Raw genomic sequence first — 21,353 nt, 5'->3', positions numbered from 1 at the left:
CTGGCCTGCTGTGCACTTAGACAAGCAATGAGCAAGTGCAAAAGAAGAAGAGAGTGGGACATTTTCATAGCATTTGACTCTTTGATGCCTCCATCATGTAATTGAGTTATAGTGTGGGTGCACCATTATGGTAAGAACTATTTTATTTTCTTGACTCCCACCCATTGACCTTTCCCATTTCTGGGAGATGTTTCAGATGCTGTGTCTGTTGCATTCTCATGTCTAGCTGAACAAGAAGGGGTTAAGGAATGCCTAGCACTCACACTGAGACCAGTGCTGGAAGAAGTCACTGCAACATGACTAATCTTAAGATTAATGCATGCACAGTGGGTAGTATCTGACAAAAGTGCATTCTTCCATGTTCATTATAAATAAATAAAAGACAAATGCGTGTCTCTCTTTTCCCTTGGCAGAACCAGCTCCTTGCGAAAGGCTTGCTCTTCATGGAGGAGAAGGTCAAGCTGTGTGAAGGTAAGTATGGTAGGAAACCTGTTCTGGAAGGGAGTTGTGCTTTGATGTTTGGTCAGATGAGATGATTTGCATGTCTGGAAAGCAAACAGCCCTGTCTGGTGCTGTCCTGGGGTGTCACACAGCCCCTTGGGAGCCCTGTGAGGCTGAAGAGAGGGAGGGCTGTTTGAATTGCCCCAGAGCCACAATGCTCTCACCAGCCATAACTGCACCACAAAAGCAGCAACGTGGCTCTCATGTGGCAGCTGAACCTGGGCTCATGGCAGTTCTGGTCTGGACATGGATCCTGTTGTGAAACTGCTTGGAGCTGCCTTCTGCCTTTCACTTCTCAATGTGATTTGCAGCTTGATGTAAGCATAATTTTGGTTTCTCTGTCATGCCTTTGAGAGCTGAACTATCAAGCTTTGTGTAAATTTAAAGAAAAGAACAGTCTTTTGGGTGAGAATGAAATCCTTCAGGAAAGAAGTTGATCACACATGGAGCTGTGTTCAAACTACTGCTGCAGAGCCTGTGGGCCAAGGCAAGTGTGGTGTGGCCACTCAGTGCTGGACCTGTGGGGAGCTGCTCACATTCAGTAACTGTGTGCTCAAGTGAAGCCAGCACATCTTTATTCAAAACCAAGCTGCTGTTTGGTTTGACCCAGTTTTTTAGCCTGCAGGGAAGATCTCTTGTTAATCACCAGAGTGTTGTATGTGGGTCATTAAAATGCCAATAGATGCTTATAATCTCACGTCATTGCTGGGCCTGGATTTCTCTGCACCAGTCTTCACCAAGTGACCTCACCCAGCTGGCAGGCTGTAGGATTTTGGCCCCAAAGGAGTTAAGGGGTTGCCAGCCTTCTGCTTGGGGTGTGCTTCCTCAGCATTGACCCTGTGAAGGAGGAAAAAGGGCAGACTCCTGTATTTTCCAAGATGTGGAAAAAGGGCAGACTCCTGCATTTCCAAATGTGGGTACCTGCCCTGCCACTGCCAGCTCTTCAGAATGAGTGCTGCACAGCTTACCAGAGACTTTGGTTTCTGTACTCATATAAAACTATTCCAGTGTCTGCTTTAGCATTATGAAAATTGAGCTTGACTCTGTAATAAGCTGAGAGCTGCCCAAGAGTGTTTTGCAGGTGCTCAGGTAGTTTGGGTCAGATGAAGTTTCCCAGGCAGAGAGCAAAACACCTTCTATGCCTCATTTTTCTGTCCCTAGCTTGAAGTGACACTGGAGCCAGTTCACTGTGCAGGCTGGCATCACTGCAGGAGCTGACTCATGGGCACCTTTCTTTTATAATGTGTGGGCTTGTTGCAGGTCTTGTGGTCACTGCAATGAGAATTTCTTGTACATGCTTCTTAGTTCTGTCTTCCTGGAAAACTTACACTGCCCCTGCACCCAGACAGAGTGGCTGCAGGGCATGGCAATGTTTCATCTGAGTCTATTTTTCAATCACACCCTCTTTAACGTGATTTTTTCTTTATACAATCTGTCAGAATCTCTTTCAATGCCTGCAGGATTTATGATTTCTTGAAGAAACAAACCATTCCTGCTTCCCCTTCAGAAGGAGAAGTGATCTCTGACATTTCATTGTGTCTCCAGACAGCAAAGCATTGTAGTCCTGGGTAGGAGGCAGAGAAGGGAAAAATTTAAACATTCAATTAATCTGTTTCCTGTTGTCTTTTTCGCTTGCACTTGGCTGTTGTGGTAATGGGTGGCTGTTGGGGGGGGTTTGGGTCGTTTCTTGTCTGCCTGCAGTTCCAGATTTGAAGCCATAGTCATACCTGACACAGTGAGGCATCTCTTAAATTTTCTGTGGTTGATAGTGGGCTGGCTCTCTGCTCAAATGGAAATGTCTGGAGGATCTAGTCCTGCTGGCTCTCTGCTCTCTGGCTGTGTCCTAAGCAGCACAAGCTGGGCAAGCAGAGTGAAAGTCTGTGTGGAAGTCTGCAGATGAGGAAAGCACTTCAGTACAGAGTCATAAGGCTCCTTTGAGTTGTGATTTTACATGTATTCCAGTTCCTCATGCTGGGCCTTTAGTGACCTTGAGGATGAGCCCTCAAACCTGTCATGAGTGACCGTCTTCAATTACTGCTCCTTGAGTCTAGACTGCCTCTGAGGTCCTGAGAGGTATCCTGGAAAATTTTTTTCTCAGAAACTTGTGGTTTTAACTCGGAGTCTGTTTGCACCTGAGATTCCAGGGATTCCTCTTAAACTTGAAATAAACATTGCAAACCTTAAGCTAAAAAACTGAGAGGCTTTGGGCCCATATGCTGAGGAGTGCCCAGCTCTGTAAGTCAAACCTATGAGCATAATTTGATCACAACTGTATTCCTATTATGGGAATCCCAAGATTGTCTGCCTTGGTTTTAAGTACCCAGTTACACTTGGGGATGTTTGAATTAGACATATAAGGGTTGGCCACAAGTGGATTTCATTTGGGAACCTTCACAAGTGCGTTATTTGTCATTAGTACCTTTGCTGGGATCCCTGACAGGTACCTGACTGCTGCTTGGTACTGAGTGGATGCTGGAGGGGGCTCAGCTCTTCCAAATGCTCTCCCTGACCTTGTTGCATGATGATGTTGGAGATCAGCTGATGTTGGCTGTGACCTGCTGGTTCTCAGATTCACCTAGTTTTGTGTGGTCTCTCCTGGGCTAGTTGAGCATGTTAACTGTGAACTGTGCCATTGCACAATCCTGGGCTGTGGAGTTAAGGCCTCTGGTTCCAGAGGGGCTCCACTCTTTTGTTTGCATTGGTCTCATGTTTTGCACAGACAAATGATGTCATGTTTGCACAGACAGCCTTGTGTCTCTGTTGGTTAAGGGGAAGCTTAGCTGGGTGATGTCCAGTTTTGGGCAGAAACTGCAGAAATGAAGTCCCTTGCCTGGGGAATTAGGGAGTACTTGGAAAATCCAACTTGCTTTTAGTGTCCCTGTCACTAAAGCTCTTGCTCTGATCTCTGTTTTCATAGGTGAGGATCGCATTGACGTCCTGTCTGAAATCTGGGATCACTATTTTACAGAGACTCTTCCTACACTCCAGGCAATATTCTACCCAGTCCAGGTAATCCTAATTACAGTTCACTCAGGTGAAGCAAAGTGACTGCAATGCCTGCTAATGGCAGGTTATAACTTCTCTGCCAGCAGCACTGTTTGGCCAGTGGCTAAATGTACATCAAAACCTTTAAACTAAATCTTGGAGAAAGTAGAGTTTATCCAAGTATTATCTATAAGAAGGGCTGCTAAAATCTACTGGACAAGCACAATGTTTTGGGCTCGATTTATTCCCAATTGTCTACTCTCTGTGCTTAGCGTAGCTTGCATGCTGAAACTGTTGGACTGTGCCTTGTCTAGACTGAAGCTCTGGGCTATTTGTATTTATCACTCCTTCTTTTTAAATAGCTGTGGCTGTTGGTGCAGATGACAGCACTGACAGCTTGTCTTAGAGGTATAAATCTGAAGACTAGCTCAGGAGAAAATGTGATTACCTCACCCTAATGACTTTTGAAGGGCTTATATCCCATTTGTGCCTTTGGGAAATCCTCAGTTAGGTTTTTGAAGCTTCAGTAAGGGGACATGTAAGTCTATGGGTAGAGGAAGAATGAACACTTTATGTAAAACCTTTTACACTGGGTATTTTGAAGGCTGAGTATCCCATCAGAAGTGTTGAACTGTACCATTTTTTAATGTAGTTTTACTCAGAGTTTCTATATGAGCAGTCTAATTACCTCCCCAGCCTATTTTGACTTTTCTGCCATCAGAGAAAAAGAAAAATGTACCTCATGTGGAGAATGATGTTCTTGGAAATGTTAGCCTCCTCCCCTTGACTTTTGCCTCTTCTGGAAGACATTATTTCCAGAGCCTTTTCAAATTATTTTTCACTTGTATTATTTGAAAGGCAGCAGGTAAAGCTCAAAGCTTGCCCTTTTCCTCTAATCCTATTAAAGCTGGCATTTCCTGAAAGAGAAAGGACTTCTACAAAGACAGACACTAACCTTTCTACTGTGTTTATTTTTGTTCTTTCCTTGCTCCAGATGCTTGAAGGTAGGTGTTTGACAGGTAAAACTGTGCAACTATAATACCCTCCCCTTCTCTCCTTTTGCAGCCGACTCTCAGTGAGGGAGTGACCTGTTTAGGCAGGGGTTTGTTGGCACTGCAGCTACCTGTGTACTGTGGAAACTGTGAGCTGACTGTGTCATATCCACTGATGCTAATAATTCTGTCACTTAACAGAAAAATCTACTGCCCTGCTATTAAATGTCTGTGATGAAAAATTGGACAGAAGTTACAACACTGGGTAAAGCTTTTGGAATTAACTTAGTGGTGAAAGGATGACTATGGGGTGGTGAGATTCTTTGAAAGCATAATTGTTTAGCTGTATTTGTCTTGTCGCAATATCTGAGTCACTCAAAATATATCAGCAATGCTGTAAAGTTTGGGAAGTATTGCCACTTTCTGAATGAGGAACTGAAAGGTAAACAGGCAGGATATTTAAAGCTTTGTAGGCACCTAAGTACTACACTGTATGTATGGATGGGTTAAGCTGCTTAAATGCATCCAAGAATTTAACTCAGAGTGAGCTGCTCTAGGCTACCACAGAGAGAATTGCTGGTGCAGCAAGAAATAGAAGTTGCTCTTATGCCAGGCCAGTGTCCTAATAACAAGATTGGGCTTTTCCTAGAAAAAGGGAACTGTATGTAACCACTTACGTGGTGTGTCACAACATGTGAGGAGAGCTCATCCAGCGAGTGCCTTCCATCACGCTGAAGTTCTTTGTACACTGCTCTGGTAGATGGGAAAGGCAATTTGTTCTTGATTCCCTATCCTTTCCTACAAGTACCAGCAGGATTTTTTAGTTGTGCTCTTCTGTGATCCCAGCAATTACCCATTCAGAATGAAACTGAGTCAGCCACAAGTGTGAGTGTATGTTACCAAAGGTAGTAACTCACACCAGCCTCGTGTGGCTGCTATCTCAGCTAAGTTTAACCCCAAGGCTCATAGCTCTTGCAGAAATATGACCTTTAAGCAGCCAAGCTGGTTAAATTGCTGTACAGAGGGAAACTATGTAAACAGGTCACTCACTGGCTTTCGTAGAGTTGCAGCTGTTGATGTGACTATTGGTGTGGAAAAAAGAATAGCAAATCTTGTTTTGCTTGGCACAGAAACATATTTGCATTTTGAAATGGGGTATGAAGTTAATGGGACTAAACTGCATAATATAAATAAAAAGTTTGCAGCTGCGAGATATAGTTTCAAGATAGGTACTGGTCTTTCCTGCACGTTTTTCCCTACACAGTGATGGTTTAAAACAGCAAACTGCTTTTTTTATGGCCAAGGTCCCCTCCATACTATTGGTTTTAATTCATATTTACATATTGATAATGCTGTTAATTATGACCTGCAACCTGTTATGAATTAATGATTACCTGCTGTTAATTTCTTCTAGCTAAATATTTGCTATGTTATGAGTGCTAGATATTTGCTATGTTATGAGTGTGTTATGGAGATCATAAAATGATTCCAAGCAGACCATGGGGCAGAGATTAACATACTGAGAAGAACAAAGCAAACTTTTCAGGCTGGAAAGTGCTAGGCAGAGCTGGGAGAAAAATTTCTGCTGCTGAGTTGCACTGGGGCAAGAGAAAGTCATGCAGATATTAAACATAGCAGAGGGAAGGTGGTAATACCAGAATGCCAAATGGAGTTAGACTGTGTTTAAAAATGTTGAGAAATATTATATCATCTGTTATGCCTGCTCACTTGTGTTGTTGATGTAAAATAGGAATGCCTTGCAGAGGATATTAAAGCTGTTGCTTTTTAAAATTATGTTTGGTTCAAGCAGTCTTGCTAGCTTTGCTCCAGCCTAAATCCTAAAATCTGTAATGGAATTATTTGCAGATTTTTGTCATATCAGCAAGTGCAGATGTTGAGCAAAAAGAGGGTACAGTATAGGTCAGAGGTAGGTTTAGTTAAGAAATATTCTGAAACAACATCATTCCCTACAAAACCTTCTGTGCTTTTTCTCCAAGTGTCAGAAGCACAAGCTACATCCAGCCTGGGGTTTTTTGTGAACAAAGTGGATGGCAAGTGGGTTTATGAATGCATACATAGTCATTTGGTGAACTACAGGCCCATTTCTGGCTTCACTCCAAGCCTAGTGGTGCCACAGATGAGACGGTGCCCACTTCAGAATTTGTGAGACTGAGAGGGAAGAAATTAAAGAGTATCATGAATCCTCAACATGAATGACTGGGGGTGTTCTGCCACGGCAGCAGGGGGCAGAATAAACCCTCCTGTCTGGTATGATGCTCACACATCCCTTTATCTACGCTTGGATTTTGCCTTTGTTTTTTTAGGGTCAGGAGTTGACTATCCGTCAGATTGCTCTTCTTGGCTTCAGAGACTTGGTCTTGCTAAAAGTAAAGTTGGAAGAAATCCTCCCCCTGGTCCAGACAAAGGTTCCAGCTTCCATTGTCCAGATGCTGTTAATTCTGCAGGTGGGGAACCTCTGCTCTTCTTCATCTGACTCACTTGGGTATCTTGACGTCGTTGAAATCATACAAACACTGGAGGAAAAGTGGGGAGAGTAGAGGGTGTGATGAAGGTGGTGTGATGTGTGCTTATTTGGGAGTGGTCAGTGTTAAAATGAGAGCTGAATTTGGATGCCCCGAGCTTTCCTGGGAACAGGTAAAGATGTTGCCTTGAAAGAGCTGGGTTTTGTTGTGTTGTTTGTTTTTTTTTTTTTTTTTTTTGATACCTCTCCTCCCCATCTAGGAACAGTGTCAGTACTCCCTTTTTCACACAAATTTTCATCTTCTAGCTTGTCTGAATGCCTCTTTGTGCCCTAATTTTCATAATTTGTCAGCTTTGCAAGGACAGGGCAAGTCTCCATCACAACAGATAATGGAATTTGAATGGACTGTGGCTCTGGTTGCTTGACACCAGCACCGTGGCTGGCTGGGATGCTGAGTAGTGCCCATTAGAGGAGAAATATCTTTTGGCAGCAGGCAAAATGAGAGGCCATCTTTCAAAGGCCTCTCCCAAGAGATCTAGAGCATCTGTGGTAACTATCGTCTTTTTCCAGGTCTCAACAGAATACTTTCCAAGCATGTCAAATACAGCCAGTTTTGGTTTTTTCTCATATTGCCCAGCCTGACAGTCCTGAAAAATGCCATCTCACATGTTAGAGTTGACAGAATCATAGAATGGTTTGGGTTGGAGGGGATCATACAGTTCCAACCTCCATGCCATGGGCAGGGACACCTTCCACTAGACCAGGCTGTTCAGAGCTCCATCCAGCCTTCCTCTGAGCCATGTGCAGGACCTTTCATTTGACCTTGTTGATTATCAGGAGGTTTGCACAGGCCCATATCTTGAGCATTTCAAAGTCTCTCTTGATGGCATCCCTTCCCTCCAACATACCACACACCCTGGTGACTTTTATTTCTTCTCTAACATAATGGGTGTCTGAGAATTAAACTTTATGAAGCACAAACAAAATTGCAAAGTGGCTAAGCTGGTAGTTCTGTATGAACTCTCACTGTTCTGATGTTCCAGTGACCCAGACTGGAACAGCAGGTGATACTAAAGTGCTACCTCAATTTCTCTGAATGTTTTTAATACAAGACTCTTGAGAGCAAAGAGATTCTCAAAGCAACACATTTGAGGAAAAAAGCTTATTGAGGCTTTGCAGGAAGTTAAGTGTGAAAGGTTTCTGAAATTGCTGTTAAATTGGTTGGTGTTATCTACCACCTTCACAGCTGTAAGCTGAACCACAGAGGGTGCTTTGCCTGCAGTCCTGCCTGGAAAGAGAAGTGCTTTGCCCAGGGTGTGTTAAGGCTTTTCTACCAAGAGGTGTTTTCTGGTAGAACCACCCTGGCATGATGTCACTGCTGCATTGCACTGTGCACATCCTCAGTGTGAGCACACTTTGTACCTTCCTGTCACTTGCTCAGAAAAAAGATCTGTCTGCTCAGTGGCCATAAGGCGTGGCTGTAACTTCAAGGAGATTGACCTGAAAGGCACCCAAACCTCCATCAGCTCCAAAAGCTTTACTCACGCAGTTGGGATATTCCAGCACACAGAGAATTGACAGACCCCAGGCTTTATTCCAAAATCTTTTAAAGGTAATTTGACCTTTTGTGTTTGATTTTCAGAGTGTCCATGAGCCTACTGGCCCCACTGAGGGCTATCTGCAGCTGGAAGAACTGGTCAAGCAGGTGGTATCACCATTCTTAGGTTTGTGTGAGGATCACAGCTCGTCTGGTAGCACCTGCTTGCTTGGTAAGACATGCACATTGTACTGGAACTATTATTGGGGTGCGCAGGTTGGGTAACGGGGGGCATTGGTGCTGGAAAAGGAAACAGTGCATGACTCCATGAGAGACAGAAAACAAAGGCTAAAACACCCTTGAAAAGGCCCTGATTAATGTTTCTGGATACAAGTTTGTGTGACAGACTTTTTCTTGTCCATGACCTAATGAGCTATTAGTGCCCTATCACTGCACACAGACCCCCACAATGTCTCCCCTCTCTCTGGACATGGACTGGATTTGAAAACCCCTTTGTCCATGCTTGGTGTACTGCTTTCACCACAGTGAGAGACCTGGTCCTTTGCTGCCTGCCTGCTAGCCTGCTTCAGCTGCTGAATCAATCAGCTTTTGCAAACCGCTGAACTGTTGCATATTAATTCTGAGGGATGACAGGGATTTTGCATAAAGTCTTCCTTCCATCTGAGGATTCTGTTTAAAAGAAAACCCCAAATTAAAATTCTGTGTTTAAAGTGTGGATAAACATATCCAGGTGAGAGAATGGGCACCTCACTTAAGGAAGAGTATGATCATTCTGGGAACCTTCTTCACATGATGCAGGAGCTCTGCTCACACATGTGGCTAGCCAGAAGAGCTTGGCCAGCTAATGGGCATAGTGTTACTGATTTGATGGTCAAGAAATTTAAATAGAGCAAGTGAAGAAAGCTCTAGTCTCCCTCTGTTTTTGCTACCTTCAGCCTTTGATTTGATGTAAAATTGTAGCAAGCTGGAGACCCACAAGGTGCCTTGTAGTACACTTAGCAGCATATGGGCAGAGATGGTCTTGTGGTAGGAGAACTTAATTGCAACTCGGACAGTCTGTGCCTGTAATAAACCTATGGCATTGCTTTAGGAAAACTGTGGCTCAAGAGTTTTGTTCTTGTGGTTGCTGGGCAATCAGCTATCTTCTGTGCAAGTGAGCATGGTTGTGCAGTTCAGCATGGATTAGCAGATCTGTTCCTAGGGCTCAATCAGACCAAAATCCCTTGTAAAAGTTGGACTTTGACAGATTTGATTGCTTTGCTGATTAGGGACAAGCACATGCTGCTGCGATGGTTTGAAAGGCAGCTGCCTGACCTGTGCTGAAGTTTCTAGCCATTCTGGATTTCTGCCAGCTCAACAAAGCATTTGTGCCATTAAAAAAAAAAAAAAAAAAAAAGAAAACCTACACAAGCTGGCCTTGTAAAGATTATATGCCTTAAAATAATTAAACTTACTTTGACTTTTAGCTGTCATTTATTTGTGTATATTTTCAAGGTGGCCTTTTACTCTTGCTCCACCCTTTGGTGATCATGAGGAAAGAAGGAATTTCTTTTTGCAGTACAAGACAGGGACTGCAAAACTGCACTTTTCTACAAATAATCTTGGTACTTTCACAGTGCTGCTGTGGAAGAGGCTTCTCTTCCTTATCTTTCATTTTTAATCAGACTTCTTTCTCTTCCCTCTCCCTCTTTCAGTCATCATTTTACTTTCTCAGAACCAGTTTCTTCTCTCACTGGGCAGCCTGTAATGATGGTGACCCCCAGTAGGTTCCCCACAGTAGCTTTTGGGAGGGGCTGTTGGGCTTTGGGTGTGCTTGCATTGTACACAGCTGCTCTGGAGGCCAGACTGCCCTCTGGACTGGAGCTTCAGGGTAAATGAGCATTGGGAAATGTGACTGAAGGTGTCTGCTCCCAGCTGGGACTGTACATAACGCTTCAGCCTGCAAGGCTGCTGTCTCTTAAGCTGATTTAAAGCAGAGAGGTGTGAAAGGGACAGGACCCCTCACAGAGGGGAGTTGTAGATGGCAGCATTTCCGTCTGGTCTGTTAGCTTTTTGCCTTTTGCCTGTGTGAATTAGCCATAACCTGCATGGTTAGGATGCAATATCCCAAAGACATCTAGCTGGCCAAGAAAGAGAGTTTGTATTGGGGATAGGAAAGAAGGTAAAACAGCCACACATCACTGCTGACCTGAGGTTGCTTGCAAAAAAGTCCCAGAAAAACTCCTCCCAGTTTATATTCCTGGTCATAAGGGACCAAAATAAAAATAACATTTCTAGTTAAGCTATGCAGAGCGACTCCCTTAAGAGACTTTCTTTTGTGGCCAAGAAAGTAAAGGGGGAAAAGTAAAGCAATAAATCCATTGCTTTACTTTTAGAGTTTAGACTAATTTCACCTAATTTTTTTCTCAAAAGAGTCATATCCTAATGCCCTTTAATACTACAGCTTGCTGTGGCTTGGGCTGCAGATGAAACCTAGAGAATGTATTTGCTGTAACCAGCCTCAGAAATGATTTTTGCATACTCATAAGTGTAAATGAACCATTTTGAATTGATGTATTACTGGCAGTAACAGGGTGAAGGCTGCTCACCTGTTCCTCCCTGCAACAAATAGTTTGTTTTCTGCTTTTCTTCCTGATACAAGCTTCCAAAACTCTTATAACATTCAGTGATGAGTGCTTTGCTTTGCGTTTTGTTACTCTTATACTTCTGCAGTCTTGGTTGGAAGCCTTTTATATGGTTTAAAGGCTTCTGACTATGAAATGAGACCCTGCACTTCAGTGAAGTTAGTGAGAAACAGAGGGACACATAGGGAATGGCTCCATCAGCTGCTGCAGGGATAGACCCACAGGAGGTGTTCAAAACCACCTGGAACATTGCAGGAGGTGGAAGCCAGCAGGGGAGCAGTAGCAGTGTCTGATTCAACCTGCTGGGGTGGGATTACAGTGAGCCAGGGCAAAACTCTGACCCTTGCCTTCCTTCAGGCTTGCAGTGTCAGAATTGTCATGTGCTTCATGGTACTGCTCTGGAGACTGCACCTTGGGGCTGTGCTTTAGACCTGGCAATTTTCCTCCTTGACATTTTGCTGAGCAGACTGTGCAGCCCACACCCAGCCATTCCGTGCCACTGCCTCTCCTCTTCAGCAAAAATCCTGCCTTTCCTTTGTGCCCCTCTTCCCAGGCTGCTGTGGACTGTTCCTGTGCACTCTTAGGTGTTTTCTGTGTCCAGCCTCCAAAACAGATGTGATGCAAAGTGGATGAAATGTCCTTTTTCTGGCATGATCTTTAAAAAATATGTCGGGATAATGCCAACAGAATAGCCTGTTCCTAGGCAGACGTAGAGACAGTGCAATGTAAGCATCAGGAATTTCACATTGACAACAGCTAATGGCACTTCCTGAGAGAAATTCTTCAGAGACAGGGATGGCAATTCAAATCCACGCTGAATGTTTTGTTGGAGACTTGTGCCACTTTAGTGTCACTTATTTTAATGAACCTGCATGTGAGATTCACTACCTACTTGGTTTTCACCCCTTGATAAAAGAGAAGACTCTGAGGATGCTAAAGAGAGTCCCTTGGCTACACTGGTGACATTTTGGCTCACTTCTCTCGCAGGCAGCAGCCCCTGCAGCAGGATGGGAGGTCTCTCCTCTCTGGGTAGAGGCAGATTTCCTTTCCCAGCACCTAGCAGTATGAACTAGTGAGCTCCTGACTGCTTTCCAGTGGTAATGAAGTGGGCACTCTGTAGCTGCACGCTGAATTTTCTCTGTTCCCGAGGCCAGCCCAGCAGTGTGGGCAGCTCTCTGTGTGCTGTTGACCATTCCTGCTGCCTCTTTCCCTTACAGAGAGAAGGTACTCCAGATCCTGCCCTAAGGCCCTGACCCCGCTGACGGAGCAGGAGGGCGAGGCCTACCTGGAGAAGTGTGGGAGCATCCGTCGGCACACGGTGGCCAACGCTCACTCGGACCTCCAGCTGCTGGCCATGGCCTCCATGATGCACACGGGGATGGTGGTGGAGGAGCAGGACACTCCTGACAAGTGCCTGCTGCTGCAGCCCAGCTGCTTCGGGCCCCGGCAGTGCTCCAGCGAGCCCAGCATCGCCGACGGCCCTGAGGCAGCCGCAGCCGGCAGGCAGGACCCTGCCGAGCTCAACTGCACCTCTGTCTGCTAGGAGGAGGCTGCCTGAGGGGTGGAGAACTGTGTGCACCAAGCTGGACAAAGGGGTGTGTCATCCCTGCTGGGGAAAGAGGAGAAAAATAGGAATTGTGCTCATGTCATTGAAATGGGCCTGAGGGTTCATATGGCTGAGAATGGTATCTAGACAGGTTCTTTTGCCAGCCTGGGATCGTTGCTGGTGGAGGTACCAGGCTGCTCCCAAGTGACCACTGAGGGCTGCAGAGGTTTTGCTGTTGTACAGCACAGTCTGCCTTCTGTAAGGTTTCTCTATTAGTATTAACTTCTTGGTGACACCTTTCCTTGGTTTTGTTTGGTATGATACAAATTGAGTTCTTTCTGCTTTTCTCCCTCTTTCCCAATTGTGCTTCTTCTTTGTTCTTTGTCCCTGTAGTGGAGGCCTCTGTGCTCTGTGTTCTCTTTGCTTCTGGTGCTTCATGGTGAAGGCTGAGCACTTAATTTCTCTTTTAAAGTTGAACTCAGGGTTGAAGCCATTTGCATCCTGCAGAAAGATCTGCTGAGGTGACTTGTGAGAGAAGATCCTTCATTTTGCTTCCCATGGGCATGGATGAAAAGTCCAAATCAGAATTGATCAGACTTGCTTTTTTCCCCAGGCCTGAAGAGAACCGAGTATATGTGGAATTGAGCTGAGTACTTCATATGTAGTTTATTTGGTTCCAGTCATATCCTGGGGCTTCTGGTATTTGGAATCAATTTGCTCTCAAAATTTCAGTGGTGATAGGGCTATGATGAAGGAGAAAATCAAATGGGTAGGAGATGCAAAGGTGCTTCTCAGCACTGGGCCATTGTGACTGCAGATCAGGAGGTGATGATCAGTATTTCATCCTGAGCCTACCCTGGTACTTTTAGCACTTGTGGATTTCATGAGACCGAGGATTATCAGTGGGTGTGGAAAGGAGTCCTGGCTCAGTGCATTCATGAAGTGCTCCTGACCTCCAGTGGTATCTGACTCAGTGCAGTATTGCTTTTAAGATAAAGTGAGGGCTTTTTGCTGTCTTTGGTTTTGTTTTTGTTGTGAAGATTTAGGAGTGGGTCCAGTTTTCAGGTGTCTGTGTCAGGCACTGCAACCTGAAGTGTCTGCTTTGTAGCATCACTTGGTACCCCAGTTCTGCTTCTGTGGGGACAGAGCCAGTCTGTTTCAGCTGTCCCTGGGATGCTCTGCTGATGTCTTGCTAAGCAGATTTGCAAGTGTTATCATAGGCTTAGAGGTGAACTGCAGTGCTGACTTAAATGTCAAATCCCATTGAAAACATGGACACAACACAACCAGCACTTGAATCTACTCCAAGTGGTACTTGGTAAATAAGTGTGTCTTGACAAGGAAACAGAAGGTTAGGATGAGCCTTTGGGATGTTTTTTTTGCATGCTATGACATTAACTGCAGAATTTTCCATGCTTCTGTTAGGCATTAAACATCTTCTGCCCCACTGGCTGCACTGGAGCACAGCTCTGACCTGCCAGGATTTGGCATTAGTAGCACATGCAGCAAAAGGAGAGCGGGTTATTATATGGCAGCAAAGCATCAGAAACACCAGCTATGAGCACAAGCCAGGCTGCCTTGGTAAATGAGGGTGCTGCTTTGTCTGCTGTGCTTTGCAATGTTGAGAGAGGTACTTGGAAGAGCCTCCTTTTCCTCCTGTCACAAGAGCTCTTGGCCTTTGGGGAAAGGCCCAGTGGATGGATCAGCAGCTGTGCTTTCCATGCCAGGAGAAGAGGTTCAGTGGTGCTGGCTGCCTCCTCTTCCTCAGAGCACCCACATCCAGCAGAGGCCAGGGAGATGTGCCTTTAAGCAGCATTCCCTTCAGGTGGATTGTAGGATAAATTGCTTTCTTGTTCATAAATTGGCCTGACCAGGCCAGCTTACTGCCATGTGCCCCAGGGCAGCCATGGATTGTGGTGGCAGCCACACCATGCAGGTCTCCCTTGGCACAGTCCCCCCAGCTTGGGGCACATGATGGTGTCCTGCTCACAGTTAATTTCTTCAGCCCTTGCTGTGACTGAGTCTTCTCTTAGTCACACTGAGGTGTGTGGGGAAGTGGTCAGGTCATCCTGCAGCATTTCAGTTCACTCTCATGAATGCTTTTCTTCTTTCTGTTTCTCCTGTGGCCTAGTTGCCTTCTGTAAATACCCAAACCATTTCGATCAGAGGGCAGCACCCTCTTTTATGGTGAAAACTAGAACAATGTATTTATTTCCTGACATATTCTTGGATCATCTCTAGGGCTAATAGGAATTAGTCCTGGTTTTAACTTGAATTTCTTTTGTTTTACATGTATGTATGATTTTAATTATTTTGGTTTTGTATCTGTTACTTTGCAAAAATTTGCACCAAGCCCTCTGAATCATGCACTTGCCCCATTGTTTTGTTTTTATGGAGAATTAAAGCTGGTGGCTTTACTTTGTGAACTGAAGTAAACACAACCTGTTCTGTAAACCACACTGAGTGTATGGTCACGACCACCACATTTACAGCCACGTGAGGTTGCACAAGCCTCTGCAAGTGCTCTTCTTTTCCAGGCTGGGTGAACCTGAAGGTGGCTGGAAAGCTATGCCATGCTGAGGCTGGCTTGGAAGGGCCCTGGGAGCAGCTCTGAGGAGCAATGCTGAGCAGTGCTGAGGAAGCTTCCAGTCCTCTGGAAGCAAAGACCCTGTCCCCTTGCCAGAGCTACAGCATGAGAAACGCTTGCATTTTGGATACAGGGTTCTGATTTGGGTTTGCACTGTGGTTGCTGACCATGCCACATGGCTGTGACAGGGCCACAGGGTGGGTCTTTTCTACCCTTGTGGTCACCAACCTGAGAACACCTCCCGGAGGAGCTGTCAGAACGGGAAGAAGGAATTTCTCTTACCACCTCCTGAAGTCTGTTACCTTCTACTTCAATAATGACCTAGACTGAGCCACTTCTCATCACACTGAATCGGTCTTCCCTTTTTACTCTGTATCCTTCTTAAGGTAAGTGATTTATTCTGTGTCCATGTAATTCTGTCATAAACTTATTGATGGGACTATTCTTAGTACCACTGGCCTTTTTCCTGATATTCCCCATAGCCAAGCACATGTTTTTATTGCCAGGAAGCAGAGCTGCTTCTGGTCCTAGCCAAGTGGACAGCAACTTGGTTTATTTTTTAATTTTTTTATCAATCAGAGAACTTGCAGTATATCTTGCTGGCACTGATGGGAGCAGGGTGAACACTGCAGGGTTTGGGTTGCTTTTTCTTTTTAGGTCCAGGTTCACCTGGAAGGCCTTTTGGCACTCGCCACTGAGTCAGCAGATGGAAAATATTTGGCTCTTAGCAGCAACCTGTGTCCTCCAGAGGAGAAACTGCAGGTCTAGTAAGAGACAAATTGTGGTATTTATGGTGTGCTTAGTTATGCAAACTCTTTAATTTTGCTGTAGTCTCAGAGTAGAAAACCTTCCTAACTGGATTCCGTGTTCCTTCCCAGCCTGGCTCCTTCCCCATGGCAGAGCAGGACTCCTGGGCCTGGCAGAGTGCAGCTCCCTCACCCTGAAGGAAGGTTGTGTGTTAGACAAAGCCACCAAATGGGTGTCTGAGCTCCTGAAAGAGGCCAGGCTGGCTGGCATCCCTGGCTGCCCCTTCCCGCTTGGGACAGGTCTGCACAGAGCCAGCACCACTTCCCACTCAGGAAAGCAGGTGAGAAAGCAAGACCCACCCTGGCACAGATTCCCCACAGTGCCCAGGGAGTTTCCCAGGGGTACTGAGCTGGAAATTCAGCCCACAGTCAACATTCTCTGTAGGAAAGTCACTGCAAATTTTCCTGTTAATTAAAAGTGTGAAGGGCAGGGTATTTGGTATTTCCCTGAGCAAAGATAAGGTAATTAGTCATCCTATTCATATTTCAAATATGGAAGGTGGATCTGGCAGGACAAAAATAGGTTAAATGGGATATTCTTGCTTGCCTACATGTTTGGAGAGGGCTTTCTCTTCCCCCTGCTATCCCAACAGCTCCAGGTAAGGGCACCAAGCATTCAGCTACATAAACAAAAGCTTTAAAACAGAGGTAGCAGATTTTAAAGCAACTTTCCAGCAAAGGTACAGCTCATTCTCATCAATGTGGTGCTCAAAATGGCATGCTGTAAAATAAGTGCCACTTGCCACCTGAGAATTGGGTGCCTTTTATTCATTACTTGCATCTGAAATTACGTGGAGTACCCTTGTTAGTTATTCCCACCTGGGAGAGCAAGTGCTGTATCATTGTTGTGCCAGTTTACATCTCTCCTATGTGTAAGTTCATCCTTCCAGGGGGCTAATCCTGCCCCAAGCCCTTCTTCAGGTTTTGTGAAAGCTGTCCTAAGTCCACAAGGAGTGGCAGCTCAGATGTTTGAGTAGTTTGGGTGCATTTCTCCAAACCAAGTGATGAAAAGAAGTGACAACTGCAGTGCAGAAGTAAGTGAACTGAAAATTGTCATTATTTATCAACAGTTGCTTGCTGTGCATGGCCCTCTTGGGGCCACAAATATGGGCTGGTGTGTAAGAGACTCACCTGTATGGGAGAGAGCAGTAAAGAAGAGTTATATGCAGGTAAAGGAAATAGGTGGTTAGATTAATTTTCACCTGAATAATTGGTATAACAGAAGGTAGAGGCTTGATTGTAGTTTGATCACCAGACTTTGCAATGAGCAAAAGGAAAGCAAACTCCTTAAACAAAAAGATAATGGCTTGAAGGGTCCTACCTACCCTGAACTCCTGCCATAGCACAGAGCAGATTTTCAGTAGCTGTGAATTGCAAGAGTATTCAGGGAGTTGCTGTTTGAAGTGTCTCTCATTTGGCTTTAAAGCTAATTCCCACTTATGCCAAGAGCTAGTTGATAATTCTTGTGGCATAATTATTATAGACTGTGCAGTTAACAACCTCTGTTACATTGGAAAATGGATTGGAGTCAGAGAATCATTCTTTCTGACCTTGAAATTTATGAAGACAGCTGCATTGGCTCACACACAGGACTTTTCTGTGATTGTTGAGTTGTTTTTGTTTGTTGGGGTTTTTTTTAAACTTTTTTAAAACCTTTTTTTTTTTTTAACCTGAACGAGTGAGTTCTGTTAGAATTGCTTGGGCTTCTCAAAGACAGACCAGTTATAAGACACTCAGTCTTCAAGTCAGTACTGCAACAGGACTACCTAGAAAGTGACAGAATTTATTTATATTAAATGTCAGTAAGAAACCACAGACTGTGCTACAAATCAGCTGCCCTGCAGGCCTCTGATACTGATTTACACCCATCACTGGTAAGCCAGCCCTCTTTTTCACTGGGGATTTTTAATCCTCTTCACACGAAAGGCGTATTGACTAACATATCAATGGCTGTTAGAGTAGAAACTTGTTCACTCTTGTCCCCCGTGTATCTGTCTCATGGCTTCACTATGACAAGTGCTAAACCTGTCTTTCTTCAGCACATCTCAGGCTGATGGATTGTGTATTTGCTGTGTGGTTGGATATAAGAGATGAGAGGGTGGGAGAAGCTGTTCTGCAGGAGAGAACTGACAGTATGTGTGAAAAGCACTTCTTAAGTGGTGTGTATGCACCACATCTACAAAAAACTCTCTTCTAATTTTTTTTGTGGGAATGGGAGGAGAGTTCTGATGTGCATTTGGAACTTTGAATCTCAGAGATTCAGAACCACTGTCCATTAGAAGTTAGAGTGAATGCAGAGGATTTCTTGTGATTTTCCCCCATCCTGTTGCTTTTTTCAGAAGACAGCAGTGGATGGTGATTACGTGCTGAGCATGGCTGTGTTTGGTAGTGCAGATGGAGCTCCTCTGAGTTCCTCCATTCAGCCCATCACTGAATGTCATCAGTCTCTTCTGGCTTTTAAATGTTCAACACCTCTCTTCCCTGGAAGCCCTGCAGCAGCTGGAGAGATGCTGCCTGCTGGACCCACAGTCCTGCTTAAATGCAGTGGCTCATCCTCAATAGCTCTGTGTTAAGGAACCTTTCCTGTCCCACCATCCAGGAGCTGCTCTGGCAGTCACACTCCCACCCCCTGAGCTGTGGGAAACCCAGAGCTGAGCTGGTAAGGAGCCCTTTTCTCTGAGTGTGAGGTGTGCATCAAGCCAAGAGGGGCACCCATGGGATTACTGGAGCCACCCACTGTGAAGGGGCTTTGTTCCCAGCAGGGACAGTCTGGAGTGGTGGCAGTGTGACTGCCAGAGTGACTCCTGAATGGTGAGACAGGAAAGTTTCCTTAACAACTTCAGGGAAAAGCAGTTGCCACCATCTAGCTATTCTCCTGTCTAAGAGTGTCCTGTAGTTGCTAAAAAAGTCCTGCTCTTTGAAATGAAAGTAAATGCTGCAGTAAATGAGACCTGAGAGCATTTGTCAAGAGCCTCTTCTAGCTTATTGAAATGCATGAGCTGCTGTGAACAAGGCACCCATGCTTGTCAGGCAAACAAACAAGAAAGCTCATTTTCAAAAGCTTATTTCTTTGGGTTTATCCAATGCTTAATCTAATCCACTGTTTGTCTGCATCAACATAGCTGTCCTCCTTTGCCTGGGGTTTACAGTGTGGAGAGAAAATTGTTCAAGATCTGGACCTCTCTCCTCTCTTTTCTTTTTTTCCTCATTAACTGTAGTGGTGAGCTGATTGACTCACAGAGCTGGTGATGCCTTCAGAGGGCAGCAGCAGCCTCTCTCCACTCCTCCTCTGGCTTGGCAGCGCTGACAAAGACTCAGCTCTCTATGAAATAGTGAGGGTCCGTTCAGAAGCAGACACTGCTGTTTGTAGGGTTCGTGGAGAGACCAGTGGAGCAGGACTAGGCCTTTGAGGGAGTGACACTGCAGATGTGCTCTTCCTACATTGATTGCTTGTTTGGGATTGTCCTTATTGGGGAAGCCTCCAATGGGCTTTGGAGGGTCTTAGAGGAAAGCAAATTCGTCCCTGTCTCTTACCCTCCAAGCCTGCCCTCCCTTCCCCAGGCTCAGCCTCTGTCCCTGCTGTGTGCACTGCGTGCTGTGGAGCCTCTGGCTCAGGTTGTACCTGGTGTTACTGCAGAAAATGTGGGTTTGGGAGGAGGAGGAGAGCAGAACTCATGAACCAAGCCCTAAAAATCTTTTTTGCAGTGATGAGTCCAAAACTGAACATAGGATTAGAGATGCGGCTCAAAGGAACTATGAGTAAGTACAATTCCATGGGAGGAAGGCTTACCCATCCTTTTACCCTCTCTCATGCTGGTAAGGACATGTGATGGTGTTGGATGCACAGTCCTGGCTCAAAAACCTGAGGACAGTTGGACTGGACTTGTGCAATTTTTGTTAGAATTTATTTTTCTTATCTTTGTATAGATACATTATGTATTATACATGATCTATTTATAATATACATTTGTATATGTTTAATACAGTACATCAATATAATACTACATTTAATAATTTAAAACATGTCTCTTTATGTATATAATTTTTATTTTTGTGCTGAGTTTGTTATCTTTATAATTTTATTTATCTGAGACTATTACAACTGGACTGAGAATATACAGGAACCAGAAATAGGCAGAGGTTAAAGTATGGCTCCTTTGCATTCACATCTTGGCTTCCACTGCTGTTTGAAAGCAGCCAAGAAACCAAGAAATCCACTGTGGCTGTTCATTGCTGTCCTGGGTGTTTGGTGGTCTGACCTCCCTTTTCCCAACAGTACTGACTTACCTTTCAGGATAATTATATTCCAGGACAATTTTATTTCTATTTATATAAAGTCTAAGTCCCTTCCATTCTCAGAAGATCCAAAAGCACACACTGAGATGAATTTAAAATATTCAGTCCCTGCCTTTTATCTAGAGGAATGAGTACAGGCCCATGCCCATGTTAAGGACTTTTGCATGAAGAAACTCAAGCTCAGGGAGTTGTTTCTAGAAGGTGAATCACACTGGAGGCACTTGCTTAGGCAAGTCTAAACTCCACACTGTGAAGTTTATCACATCTGGGTGTGATACTGAAACTAGGAACACTTGTATGTGTCACTTTTCCCTGGCAGTACCTTCGCTCCTTAACACTGTTAGCAAAGGCCAAGGTCATACCTGGCTGAAACTATTTCTTTATTAAAGGCAGCAACAGAAACAAAATTAAATCTTGGAGAGAAGCAAGTCCATGAAGGCAGGAATACCAGGATGGAATCACAGGTGCTAACTCAAGATACTATTGTAGGATTTAACTCCTGGACTTCACACCTTCACCTGACACTTGCTGTGCGAGCACGCAGAGGAGCAGCTGCTGCTGAAGGGGAAACCAGCAAGTTACTAATACTGGTCTGTAGCACGAGTCAGGACTCTGCACATCAGGTGAGACAAGGAAAGGTTTGTGTTGTTGCCTTCCCCTCCCCCCCCAGTGTGTCAATTATCAGCTGAGTTTCATGGAAATCGGGTTCTGTCTGAGAGGACTAAGAAACTGAAACCTCACATTTTTGGACAGTTTATCACAGGGCTAGAACGATATCGGTCCTGCTTATAATCAGCTAAGAGAACAGAGGTGTTTTTTTCAAAATTGTCAGTACCAAACTGCTAAAACACTGCTCTGTTTATGCCTTGTTCCCTTCACTGCTGAGTGGGATAAGTCTCTGGACAAAAGCCATGGCCTATGAATCCATTCTGCTCCAGGCCCACACCTGTCAAGTCTGGCCAAGTCAAGTGAAACC

The 21,353-nt window shown here is 44.8% G+C and overlaps 1 protein-coding gene across 13 annotated transcripts in view; it reads left to right on the top strand.

Annotated features, from left to right (window-relative positions):
• The window catches only part of PRR5L (proline rich 5 like), a 55,555-nt gene that overhangs the window by 26,086 nt on the left and 8,116 nt on the right, over positions 1-21,353 (top strand). For 5 of the 13 annotated variants that reach the window (XM_026794989.2, XM_026794967.2, XM_014267449.3 and 2 more), the window contains 5 exons: positions 414-471; positions 3,419-3,510; positions 6,803-6,943; positions 8,603-8,729; positions 12,360-21,000. In XM_026794989.2, coding sequence (XP_026650790.1) covers positions 414-471; positions 3,419-3,510; positions 6,803-6,943; positions 8,603-8,729; positions 12,360-12,685 — 744 coding nt within the window. In that variant the 3' untranslated portion in view covers positions 12,686-21,000. The remainder of the gene's footprint in view (positions 1-413; positions 472-3,418; positions 3,511-6,802; positions 6,944-8,602; positions 8,730-12,359; positions 21,001-21,353) is intronic. The other 8 variants (XM_074543211.1, XM_074543208.1, XM_074543210.1 and 5 more) reach the window with 8 other exon arrangements.

Source organism: Zonotrichia albicollis, chromosome 6 (genome assembly GCF_047830755.1).
Source record: "Zonotrichia albicollis isolate bZonAlb1 chromosome 6, bZonAlb1.hap1, whole genome shotgun sequence".
Taxonomy (NCBI): domain Eukaryota; kingdom Metazoa; phylum Chordata; class Aves; order Passeriformes; family Passerellidae; genus Zonotrichia; species Zonotrichia albicollis.
This window is presented reverse-complemented; position numbering and strand designations above follow the sequence as displayed.